The sequence below is a fragment of the Papilio xuthus genome, unplaced genomic scaffold (genome assembly GCF_000836235.2).
Source record: "Papilio xuthus unplaced genomic scaffold, Pxut_1.1 DF828258.1, whole genome shotgun sequence".
NCBI lineage: Eukaryota > Metazoa > Arthropoda > Insecta > Lepidoptera > Papilionidae > Papilio > Papilio xuthus.
Genome location: NW_013530391.1, coordinates 3,980,923 through 3,993,370, shown reverse-complemented (window position 1 = coordinate 3,993,370; position 12,448 = coordinate 3,980,923). Strand labels below are relative to the sequence as shown.

The following is a 12,448-nucleotide window of genomic DNA, read 5'->3' as shown; positions in this document are numbered from 1 at the left end:
ATGTAAGGAGGAAGTATAGTATGCATAGAATTAGGTATAGTATTAAATCAATTAGTAGGAGCACTGTGTCCAGGCAGCACTCAGACAATAGTCGAATAAACGGCTTAGGAAGACAATTTTCCGAAATTTGGAAGACTCGAACAATAGCAATAACAATGATAGGACGCAAGACATTTACAGCATACGGTCACCTGATATTTAAGACCCGCGGGAGACATATTTGTAGCGAGGCATTGTAACTAAACATCACGATTTAATCAAACGATGTCTCGCTTCAGCGCCATCTGTTAGGGCGCAGCAGAAGCGGCGCCAACAAGACAATTAAACATAAACAGATAGCTGGTGCGCTAACGTAGTCAGAAATACTGTTAGTTGATATTTCACGGAAATAGATCCTCTTACGAACTTCGTTATCAAAGTAATTTTAATTAACAATGAATTATTGCTTCGGCTTTCGATCCTAATTCTAATTTCCTAAAAAAAAAAAAAAATGTGCTAGTACAAAATAGTACGAATGCTGAATACAGTCAATGTTGAGAAAAAATGAATTCTTTAACGAAAAAAAAAATGATACTACTGTGAAGCATGTCAAAGTTGGACAAAAGTTAAAATGTTCTAAAATTTTAAGAAAACAGTCCAAGGAAATTTTTTGACCTTTGGTTCTGCTGCGACGTGCGCAGCGGACCATGCCTCAGAGGGCCTCCAGAGCGTACAGCACCGTATCGTACGAGGCGGCGTGCCTTATCTCCGGTAGCCTCCCCTGGGACCTCGAAGCCGGGGTCCTAGCGGAGGTTTACCGGAGAAGAGCCCTGATGCGACAGAGAGGAGAGGAGCCCCTCCCGGAAAAGATCGTACGCTGGAGGAAGGAGGGTCGCGACGATCTCTTCCGGCGATACATATAAATAATACAAAAAAAAAATTGGAGGAATGTCTTCATATTTGTAGCCACAGTGTCTATGGTAGAGGGTGTACATTTATAAACAAAGTCACAGAAGTTAATATAACATTTAGACAAAAAGAGTTGGATTTTATTTTAGTGTTTTCCCCGTGTAGTTATCGATCTGGCTATACACCATTACCGTTTTGTCGTTGAATTTTGGGACAAGCTGTATATGGCAGGTTAAACAACATATACTTGTTTGAGTAATAAGGTTGCTTTCATTCTGTTTACATTGTCAAAAGCTCTGATCGCGGCGAAGGGGACTTATGTCAAAAAAAAACCGAACCAATACAGCCGTGATATCATTTGACGACATACATTAGACAAAATTGTAAGAAGGTCTATTTTATTTTTTATTAGTACTTTTGACGGGCGTTTATAAATACGGCGGTACGAGCGGTTTAAATACCTACGGGAATTCTTTTTATTATTATGTATGTACAGATAAGATCTACGAATAACGAAATCTTTAGCCGCGAATCTAGGAATTGGGTAGGATTTTGTTCATCCGCGAATAGAGAATGAAGGACGCGGAAATAAGGGCTTTTACTATACTTACTCTGTTTTCAAATAATACTTTTTTTATGGTAAAGTAGAAAAAAAAGAACACAATGTCTTTATAGTTTTATTAGTCGTGTCAAAACTTACATAACAGTCGTTAAATAATTTATGAAATAGTAGGAGAGCGCATCAGCCGCTGCTCGCTTTACACATAATATATAAAAATAGATTTTATAACATCAGTCGCTATCCTACGAGGAGAATGTTTTATAAATGCTTACATTAAAATTATGATATGAATCTACAGTCGGAGCACCATCGTACATTATGCTAACGGCGCGAGATGTGGGCGCCGGGGCCCACGCCTTGTGGGCGCAGACGCCGGGGCCCACGCCCTGTGGGCGCAGACGCCGGGGCCCACGCCCTGTGGGCGCAGACGCCGGGGCCCACGCCCTGTGGGCGCAGACGCCGGGGCCCACGCCCTGTGGGCGCAGACGCCTGCAAGACGTCACGTCGCGCCGGGTTAAGGCATATTAACATAACAATATTTACTAAAGGTACACAAGTAGCAGAGGCCGCCGTCGCTGCATCTTGCGACATTCAGTAGAGTACACACGCGCACATACATTCGCACAGACTCACAACCAGACACATCTTACGACAAACCACTTAGTAAATAATACTTTACACTATCACATATCGGCACGGTTGAAGCTCATTTAACTGTACATTATACACAGCTTCACTTTATTTATGTAAATATACATATATACACTTCACATTTTGCTACTTGAAGGAGTCACACAGTGATTGGAATGTTCTGTTCGTGCGCGCGCTAGGGGCCGCGCGGGCGGCGGGGCGCGGCGTGACGTCACACTTGAGTGTGACGCGCGCCGCTACCACCGCCGCTGCCGCCGCCGCCCGCCGTCTCCTCCGCATCCGAGTCTTCTATCTCGCAGAGGTTGGCCGAGAGGTCGCTGCCGGAGCCCGCGCCGGCGCCGCCCAGCAGCGAGCGGCGTTCCTCCGCTGCAAGAAAACCACACACGTCACATAATACCACGAGATCGGCCGCTCCTCAGACACGAGGGAATGAGCGAACGTCACGCTGTCACGTCAAAGCCATCGAGTGTCAAACATAAATTAGATCACACACCCAGCATAGTGATGAGGCTGGCGGCGTCCGGGTCGCGCCGCCGCAGCCCTCCCCCGCCCCCGCCCTCACCCTCGTCCTCGCCCTCGCAGCAGCCGGCCGCCGCGGGCAAGTACTCGTCAGGGTGCAGCAGGTACGACGACGCTGTTGGTATAAAAAAAAAAAAATCATACAAAACATGTTGCATTTGATTGCATCCCCTATTGCCTATCGCCAGTGTAAAACTATACGATATGTACAATGTGAGGAAATTAAACACAAAAAGTTCTACTACGACTTTACTAAAGTAATAAAAAAAGAAACCACCCGAGCGGGGGATTATTCGGTTATTAAAGAGGAGAAGCGCAAGAGTGCAGAAGAGAAGGAGACACTCACCGTCGGTGAAGCGTAGCGCGTCCAGGTCGAGGTCGTCGGGCGCGGAGTCGGTGTCGGTGAGGGCGGCGCGGCGCGGGGCGTGTGCGTGGTGCGCGGGGTGCGTGGGGTGCGCGGGGTGCGTGGGGTGCGCGGGGCGCGGGGCGCGCGGCGAGGGCGAGGCGCGCTCGCGGCCGGACGGCGGCTCCGAGGAGTCGGGGCGCTCGGAGCCGGCCACCTCGCTGATGCCGGGAAGGCCGCCGCCCCCGCACCAGTCGGAGCAGTCCCAGTGGTAGCCGCCCACCAGGTGCGGGGAGCCCGACGCGGCCACCGAGGTCGGCGCCGGGGCTCGGCTCCCCCGCTTGCATCCCTTGAGATCTAAAAGTGCACACATCACATAAACTTATGGTGTGTCTATTTAAGATAGATTAGTTTGACAACTAGATATGAGTCGAGTAAAATCGATAAAAAAAAATTCGATGGTTGTTCTCATAGAACTTGCAATCAAATATTTCGTGTTTATCGTTTTGGATTCACAACATAAATGAAATTGTTTTCTTTTATGTCACGTGAAGGCACGGTATGCGTACAAAAGCGCCCGAGCCGCTCCGGCGGGGGGCGCACTCACCGTTATAAATTTTGTTGTCGACGAAGGTGTGCAGATGCATCTGCTCGGACCAGGGCTTGCGGTCCGCGGCGTCTATGTTGAGGTTGCGCAGGTAGTCGGGCGGGATGCCCTCCAGCTCGTCGCCCGCCGAGCCGTAGCTGCGCAGCGTGTCGATGTTGTTGAGCGGCGGCGGGTCGGCGCAGGAGGCGGGCCGCTCCACCCGCTCGCGCCGCACCGCCTCCAGGTTGGACAGCTTGGAGGCGCGCGGCGGCGGCGCCTTGTCTCCGCCGCCGGGCGCGTGCAGCGCGCTGTTGAGGGGCGCGTGGTGCAGGTGCGCGAGGCGGGCGCGTGCGGCGCGACGCCGGCGCAGCAGCGGCACGGCCACGCAAGCGAGCAGCGCCGCCAGCACTGCCAGCGCCGCGGCGGGCAGCGGCCAGCGCGCGGCGACCGCCCAGCGCCAGGCGTCGTGCAGCGAGCGAGGCGCCGCCGCCCCGCCCGCTCCGCCCACTCCGCCCGCCACCACCGCGTCCGAGTACAGAGGGTTGCCGCAGTTCATGCCTGCAGTTTTACATTCAACAATATATTGGTAGAAGTTGTCAATAGCCTTATACTGGTCAAACTGTAATTAAATAAATTATTCAATTTATTTTAATTTAAGTTGCGGTTCGTAAGCACGGTGAACGCATCGAGGCTTGCCTGTCCGCTAGCCGCTGTTTAAACATAATTTGAGGTTACGTAAGAGGGCGCCACTAGAAAAGTATTATAAAAAGAGAGTGGCACACAGCGGCGCCGTCAGATTTTATTTTTCTATAAAACCGAGTAGCGTTTTGTTATTTTTTCAGTACAATCGAGAGTGAGTTTAACAATGAGCAGAGAAAAGTGTTGTCTTAAATTTCTTATTTAATATATCATATTGTCTGTTTGTATATATTTGTGTACAGTTATAATGATAATTCCATAATAAACATTTGATCGAAGAGTGTGTTGCTTTTATTTGAACAGCCGCGTTGCCAAAGTGCTCGCTCGCTCGTCTCGTGGCGCGTTCATATTCATATATAATTTATATATAAGATATAATATATGAATATTTATTATATGTCGGGTCGCAGTTCCGCACCGGCCGAGCCGAGCGCATCGTATCGGACTCTGGCATTTCAGGTTTACTATTTAACATTTTACAAAATGACCTGCAACGTCATGGAGAGGTCAATTCTAAGATCCGACCATAGCAATATTAATGATGAGCGGAAATGATTTGTAAACCTGTTTTATTGGGCGGACAGAGGCAGCGGAAGGAGCCCAGCTCGTTGAGGCAGGTGGCGCCGTTGAGGCAGGGCTCGCCGGCGCACTCGTCCACGTCGTACTCGCAGCGCGGGCCGTAGTACCCCCGGCAGCGGCACGCGGGGCCGCGCTCGCCGTCCTCGCAGGCGCCGCCGTGCGCGCACACCCTCGGCGTGCACCAGCGGCCCCGCTCGCAGCGCGCGCCGCGCAGTCCGGGCGCGCACGCGCACACGAACGTGCCGCGCTCGGCCGAGCAGTAGCCGCCGTGCAGGCAGGGCTGCGAGGCGCACGGGTCCGTGTCGATTTCGCAGAAGCGGCCCGCGAAGCGCGCGTGGCACGTGCACGCGAAGGCGGCGTCCTCCAGCAGCGCGGGCTCGGGCAGCGCGCGGCACGTGCCGCCGTTCAGGCAGGGGTAGGAGTCGCAGGGGCCGGGCGCGGGCAGCGCGGGGCACGCGAGCACGCCGCGGGCGCGCACGCGACGCGTCAGCTGCACGCGCCCGTCGCTCGACGTGCCTCCCTCTTCCAGTGGGAGTGCGACCTCACCAATTTTCACGTCCGCGATGCATCCGTGAAATCCATAAGTGACCTATACATTGTCGCCCTTTATCTATCCAGTATCGTAAATGCACTATTTTGAATGCTCGTTTGAGACGGCATGAAGTATAGATAGAATATTGTTGCTCCCAGGTACTCGTATACGCACGGTCGCCGTGTAAATAGAAATTGGGGCATTCCACGCTAAGCGGACAATAAAAACAAAAATTGTTTTTTTTGATTTAAGAAATATTTGAGTATGCTCTACCTATACTTGCTTAGATACATGTATCATTTTTTTTTTAATATATAGTGTCTGTTTAAAGTATTAAGGGATTGAGATTTTGACAAACTGGAGGACATGCGATGCGTAAAGTCGATTTTAATTTTTTTATTATAGATTTAAATAATTTAACCACTGGATTTATTACTTTATTTAATAAGCTTTTTGATTGCATTTTCAAATATGAAAAAAAAAATTATTTTATTTTAACCTTAGTCATTTCAAACTTAGTGCACTTCCATTTTATTCAATGTTTTTATGAAGATACTAAAATTGTTTATATTTCTAGTCTACAGTCAGTATCAATACTGTTGTACATTACAGTGAACAGTTTCAATCAATTCTGAATGAAGCAGGTATGTTACCTGTTCCGGCGCGAGGGCGTAGGCGTGTCGCAACAGCGCAGCTCCGACCAGAACGCGGTCATGTCGCGCGTCCAGCACGGCGTCGCGCGCCGGCGCCTGCGCGTGTGCGACGCGTCTGTCCACCGCCAGGCGCACCGCCGCGCCGCGCCGCTCCAGCTGCACCCAGTGCCACGCGCCGTCCGCCACCGCGCCGCCCGCGCGCAGCGCCACCGCGCCCGCGCCCAGCTCCATGCGGCACTGCACCGCGCCCTCCGCCAGCTCCAGCACCAGGTACTCCACGCGCCCCGCCGCCTGCAGCAGCACGCCGCGCTCGCGCCGCGTGCGGAACCGCAGCGACAGCGTCAGCTCGTCCTCCAGCAGCCGCTCGCCGTGCACCACGCCGCGCTCCAGCCTGTACACCAGGTACCCGTCGCTCGGCAGGTACGTCACCGGCGAGGGCGCACGACATAGCTCCTCCCCCCCGCCGCCGACGCCGCCGCCCTCGTCCTCGCAGCAGCGGTAGCCGGGCGGCGCGGGGCCCGCCTCGCAGCGCGCGCCCGGGCACTCGGCGCACGAGGCGACCGCGCGCTCGCAGCGATCCCCTTCGAAGCCCGGCGAGCAGGCGCATTCGGCGAGCAGGCGATGCGGCGCGCCCACCAGTGCGAACACCTCGGTGGCCACGGCTCGAACGGCCGCTGCGTGCAGCTGCACGCGCTCGGTGCACGCGCCGTGCACGCAGCCGCCGCACGCCGCGCGCACCAACTCCTCGACCACCAGTCGCGTGCTCTCCTCCAGCCGCTCCAGATGCGCGTGCAGACTGCGCCGCATCACTTCCGGAGATAAGAAGCCGTTTCCGTCCTCGGACCGCACCGCGAAAGCCACGTCGAGGTCCTGCGCGATCCGTCTCGTCGTGCGGCGTGCTCGAGTCGACTCCGCCTCGAAGTCGGCGTCCGAAGCCTGCACCCCAACGATGAGTACGTCGCTCTGCCGACAGAGCGTGGCCTCGTGCACCGCGCGAATGAATCCCTTGCGATGACTGAGCACAAAGTCGCGATCGGTGACTTCGCGAAAGCGGATGACCACAGCGTGCGCCAGCATCTCATCCGACACGAGCACGACGGCGACGCGGACGAGGGCGTGGCCGAGGAACTTCCCGTCGTGGACGGTCACGTTGAGGCGGTACTCGCCGACGTCGAGGCGCGGGGCGGCGCGCAGCGTGCCGGTGGCGGGCTCGATCTCGAAGAGGTCGGCGGGCGGGTAGGGCGCGCCGTCGGTGGCCGCCAGCGCGTAGCTCAGCGTGTCGTACGCGTCCCGGTCGGATGCGAACACGCGCCCGATCACGCCGCCCGGAAACTCATCGAGGTAAGAATTGATGACTACTTCTAGCGGAGTGACGACGGGAGGGTGATGCGATTCTTCGATGACTTTGATGTAGACCCACGCATCGGAGAACAAGGGAGGCGTCCCGTTGTCGAACACGCGCACTTGTAACACGTATCGATCCTTGATGCGATGGTTAAATCTGGTCGCCGATCGTAAATATCCATCTTGCTCCAAACGGAACGCTCCCATTTCATTGCCAGATTGAAAATCGAAAGTGAAGGGCGCCGCGTTGGGAGGCGCGTCCGCGTCGTCGACGACGAACTTAAGGATGGTGAACCCGAGCGGCTTGTCCTCTTGCACGACCGCCGAGTAGTTGGTCTGCGCGAAGAGCGGCGGGTTGTCGTTCGCGTCGAGCACCTCGACGTTGAGGAAGGCGGCGGCCTCCAGCGGCGGCTGGCCGCGGTCTCGCGCGCGCACCTCCAGCACGTAGGCGGGCGTCGCCTCGCGGTCCAGCGGCGCGACCAGAGACACGTGCCCGGTGTCGGGGTCCACGGCGAAGCGGCCGTCGCGGTCGCCGCGAGCGATACTGTACGTGACGCGTCCGTTGGCGCCTTCGTCCGCATCGAGCGCCACCACCTGCGCGACCAGGCCGCCCGGCGCCGCGTCCTCGCGCACGCGCGCTCCGTACGACGGCTGCGAGAACACCGGCGCGTTGTCGTTGCCGTCCAGCACCGTGATGTTGACGGTGGCGTGGTCGCTGAGCGGGGGCGTGCCGCCGTCCACGGCTTGCACCGTCAGGAAGTATTCCTTTCTGTGTTCGAAGTCGAGAGGGCGCGCGACGGTAAGAGCGCCGGTGGCGCGGTCGAGTGCGAAGTCCTCGCGGTCGTCGCCGGCAACGAGGGAGTAGTAGACGTCTGCGTTGACGCCGGCGTCGCGCGAGGTGGCGCGCACGCGCAGCAGCTCGGTGCCCACGGGGCGCATCTCGGGCACCACCGCTCGGTATTGCTTGTAATCGAATTCGGGCGGATTGTCGTTGACGTCGGCCACGGTGAGGCGGACGGTGGCGAAAGCGGACCGCGGCGGCACCCCGGCGTCGACGGCGCGCACGCGCAGCTTGTGCTCGGCGCGCAGCTCGCGATCCAGCGCGGCGCGCAGCCTGATGATGCCGCTGTCGCCGGCCAACTCGAAGGCTGCGTTGCCGTCTCTCTCGTCCTCGTCCTCTTCCACGAACGAGTAGTGAACTAGACCGTTCTCCCCTAGATCTGCGTCCGTTGCGTGCACCTACAAATAATGAAGGATATAAGCGAGGGTCGAGGGGGTCGAGGGGGTCGAGGGGGCGAGGCGGGAGAAGGTCGGACCTTGGCGACGAGGGCGCCGGGGTCGGCGTCCTCGGGCAGCGTGGCGCTGTAGAGGGGCACGGAGAAGCGCGGCGCGTTGTCGTTGACGTCGGCGAGCACGACGCGCAGCTCGGCGCTGCACGTCCACTCCGGCCGGTCGCGGTCCTGCGCGTGCGCCGCCAGCTGATACTCGGCCACGGTCTCGCGGTCCAACTCCTCGGCGACAGATATTACTCCGGTTTCCTGTATTGACGGTTTCAAATCGGTCAAAATTCATTTATTCATAAACGAAGATCTTCCGAAATATAAACGCCGACTTCTGTGGACTGTGAGAAACAAATTGAAACCGAAAGGATTTCAATATATTTGGGTTCAAAATTTTAATATTCTTGTTAAAAAAAAAACAGTGAAGATAAAAAAAATGTATAACATACGGTCGGAAGAAGATTTAAATAAGTTCGACGACGGCAAATAAATTCCGCATATTAAGTATAGGGCACACACTTCCTGACTTCATAACGGAAGAGTTTTGTAGTGATGTTAAGTTTAAACGATATTATAGTATAGTAGAATTAGATGCAGATTTAGCTAAAAGTATTGGACGCATGCACATTTTTCACCTAAATATAAGATGCCTTAAAAAGCACTTCAACGAGTTACTAGAGCTACTGAATAACAAAATGGATAAAATAGACATATTAATATTAACTGAAATAAATATTACAAAAGATGAATTGCCGTTTTATAAAATATCAGGATATAATACATTTATAAACACAAGAGAAATAATTAGAGGAGGAGGAATATTACTATACTACAGAGAAAAGTTAATACTAAAGCTGTAGAAACGATACACTGTCGACTCAGTGACATACAATTGCCATGTATGTGCTGCAGACCATCTAGCAGCAATGAGGCGGTTCATCCAACAACCACCAAATACAAAAACATGGTGTGTGTGGAGGGACGGAGCGAGACATCGTGCTCGGAGCACGTGTGAGTGCGAGAGGGACGCGGCTTCGTCCGTCCTCGAGTCGCGCATCTCCGAACACCATGCACCATGCACCATGCAGTAGGGCTAGCTTTGGATTTACGTGCGAGTAACAAAGAGGAAAACAGTGTTAACAGTGGTAGAGCGAGCTTTAACATGTTCGCACGAATTGTCCCGGCTCGCCCGGTGAAATACCACGACCATTCCGCGTACAGTCTGATGAGTGTGCGTCCCGGAGGCCTTATATAGTCCTCTTTCCCTTTCCACCCTCTTTCTTATAAGGAATGGATGGGAAGTGAAAGTTGACTTTCCGAATGAGAGGATGCATGGGAAAGGGAAAATATTTTCTCTGTGCATCCTCTCCTCCGTGGATTAAAGGTTGGCAACGCATATGCAATTGCGTATGTCTATGGGCAACGGTTACTTCGCTATTTCAGCGATTTCAGGTGGCCGCTCGCCGCCGACAAGAGAGTGCTATGTAAGTTTTACCATTTAAAACCAGTGGTAAACAGACATACGCTAAGAATAGTATATTTCGCGCTTGCCGACTCGCTTTTAAGTTACGGATTCGTAGTGTACGGGCGAACGTTTAAGACATATTTAAAAAATAGCAGAAATTTATTATACAAATAAGACTGAACAAATAAGTTCCTAGTTTGTAAAAAATGTTAAGAAAAAATGTATTAAATATTATGATAAGCTATTTCACGTTTGCAAAATTTTACCAGCAGATTTTTTATCTGATTATCTATTGGGATTAGAATATTATATAATTACAACAAGGACGAATGTAAAATATTAGTAAAAAATAAATATAATACGCGAACAATAAGTGACAAAGAATTATTTCAGCCGAAGGTAAAGAATTACTACTTAATAGCTAAGCTCAGACAGAGAGACATGATATAAGCAGAAAATTGTTAAAGTCAAAGCTGACAGACTTGTTTCTCTTCCTGTCCTCATCGATAAACAAATCTGTAATAAAGTGAGGTTATGTTTATGTGTTTAATGTTTACCTTAAGTATGTGTAAATGTTGTTGATTGAATACATTTTTTTTTTGTGATAACGAGCGCGTCTCGCCGTTAAGCGTTCAGGAGCCGAGCCTCTCGCGTACTTGTGTAAAGGAGTGTTACAATTGTGATGGGAGGCGCGGCGCACCTTGTGTATGGTGAAGTGGTCTGCGTGGTCGCCGGTGAGGAAGAAGCGTGCGCGCGCATTGTGCGGCTCGTCTGCGTCGCGCACGTGCAGCGTCGCCACGTGCGCGCCGCGCGCTGCGTCCTCCGGCAGGCGCGCGCTCAGGCGGTGTTGCTCGCAGTATGGCGGATTATCTGTCAACGAAATGTCAGGGTAATTCTTGAAATGCGATCAACTCGCAAAGCTCGAAGACCGCGCTCGGTAAACACTGACCGTTGACGTCGAGCACGGTGACGTTGACTCTCGTGTAGGCGGTGAACTTGCCGTCCGCCGCGGCCACGTCCAGCACGTAGCCGGGCGCGGTCTCGCGGTCCAGTGCGCGCGCTACGAACAGTTCGGCGCCGGTGGCGGAGGCGCGCAGCTGGAACCGCGCCGAAGGGTCGCCGGCCGCCACGAAATAGGAGCGCGCGCCTCCCGACGTATCCGCGTCCGACACGCCCAGCCGCACCACCACCGTGCCCGCCGGCGCGTCCTCGCGCACCTGCCGCCGCGCACGCGTTACCTCAAGGCCGTCTTACCGGCGGAGGAGTCTCCCGTCGGCGCGTGCAATCCAATTATGTTGGACGCACAAAAAAAAAACTTAAACGCATGGCTACAACATACTTGAGCTTCATAGAGTTCCTGATGGAAGGCGGGCGGGCAGTCGTCGTAGTCGAGCAGGCGCACGACGAGCGTGCCGCGCGCGCTGCGAGCCGGCGCGCCGCCGTCCGTCGCCAGCAGCGGCGCGCGGTACTCGGCGCGCGTCTCGCGGTCCAGCGCGCGCGTCGTGCGCACCCAGCCCGTCTCCGCCTCCACCGCGAACGGCAGCGCCTCGCCCCCAGCCTCACCCCCCGCCCCGCCCAGCGCGAACCGCACCTCGCCGTTGGAGCCCGCGTCAGGGTCGTCCGCCATCACTGCCTCACCCACATTTAGTAAGATTTCTATTAGAAAAGTGATCAAAAAACAAAGCGGCGGCTTACACATCTAGTGGGCGCAAGGTGCTCCTTGATGTCATTCGAGATTCCTAATTGAAATGTAACAAAGTCGAGGTCGGAGACTCACACTGGACGACGTACGAGTCGGGCGGCGTATTCTCTGCGAGCTGCACCACGTACGGCTGCGAGTGAAAGGAGGGCGCGTGCTCGTTCACGTCCAGCACGCGCACCCGCGTCGTCGCCATCACGCCTGGCGTCGCGCCTCCCGCACCCCCCGCACCCTCCACCTCCGTGTCGTCAGCACCGCGTTCCGCGATCACACCTGCACACTTTTTGTTTCAAACAATCCACCAGACACAATACGAGTGATCGTTAGTTGAAATGAGTCACTTAAAATTAGACAAATTAGCGGCAAAGAGGAATGCCGATAAATGACGAGCGGCAAAATCCGTTTACCTATGTAGTGGTCGGAGGCGGCCTCGCGGTCGAGCGGCGCGGCCAGCACCAGCCGGCCGGCCGCGTCCACGGCGAAGAGGTGTCGCGAGGGGGAGTCGGCCAGCCGGTAGCGCGGCGGCCGGCCGGGGGCGCCCGCGTCCAGCGCCGCCACCGGCGTGCCGGGCGCCGCGTCCTCCCGCACGAACACCTCGGGCGGTGGCGGCTTGAGGCGCGGCGCCGCCTCGCCCCCGCCCCCGGCCCC

General features: G+C 54.7%; 1 protein-coding gene across 1 annotated transcript in view; it reads right to left on the bottom strand.

Moving 5' to 3' along the window:
• Positions 1 to 1,551: 1,551 nt before the first annotated feature.
• Positions 1,552 to 12,448, bottom strand: part of kug (FAT atypical cadherin kugelei) — a 35,203-nt gene continuing 24,306 nt past the window's right edge. Inside the window, exons 27-38 of the mRNA XM_013306092.1 lie at positions 12,208 to 12,427; positions 11,879 to 12,073; positions 11,441 to 11,730; positions 11,051 to 11,318; positions 10,802 to 10,971; positions 8,673 to 8,894; positions 6,013 to 8,595; positions 4,813 to 5,416; positions 3,571 to 4,107; positions 2,967 to 3,320; positions 2,595 to 2,735; positions 1,552 to 2,467 (exon numbers count right to left, since the gene is read on the bottom strand). Of these exons, the coding sequence (XP_013161546.1) occupies positions 2,313 to 2,467; positions 2,595 to 2,735; positions 2,967 to 3,320; positions 3,571 to 4,107; positions 4,813 to 5,416; positions 6,013 to 8,595; positions 8,673 to 8,894; positions 10,802 to 10,971; positions 11,051 to 11,318; positions 11,441 to 11,730; positions 11,879 to 12,073; positions 12,208 to 12,427 (5,739 nt within the window). The 3' untranslated portion in view covers positions 1,552 to 2,312. The remainder of the gene's footprint in view (positions 2,468 to 2,594; positions 2,736 to 2,966; positions 3,321 to 3,570; positions 4,108 to 4,812; positions 5,417 to 6,012; positions 8,596 to 8,672; positions 8,895 to 10,801; positions 10,972 to 11,050; positions 11,319 to 11,440; positions 11,731 to 11,878; positions 12,074 to 12,207; positions 12,428 to 12,448) is intronic.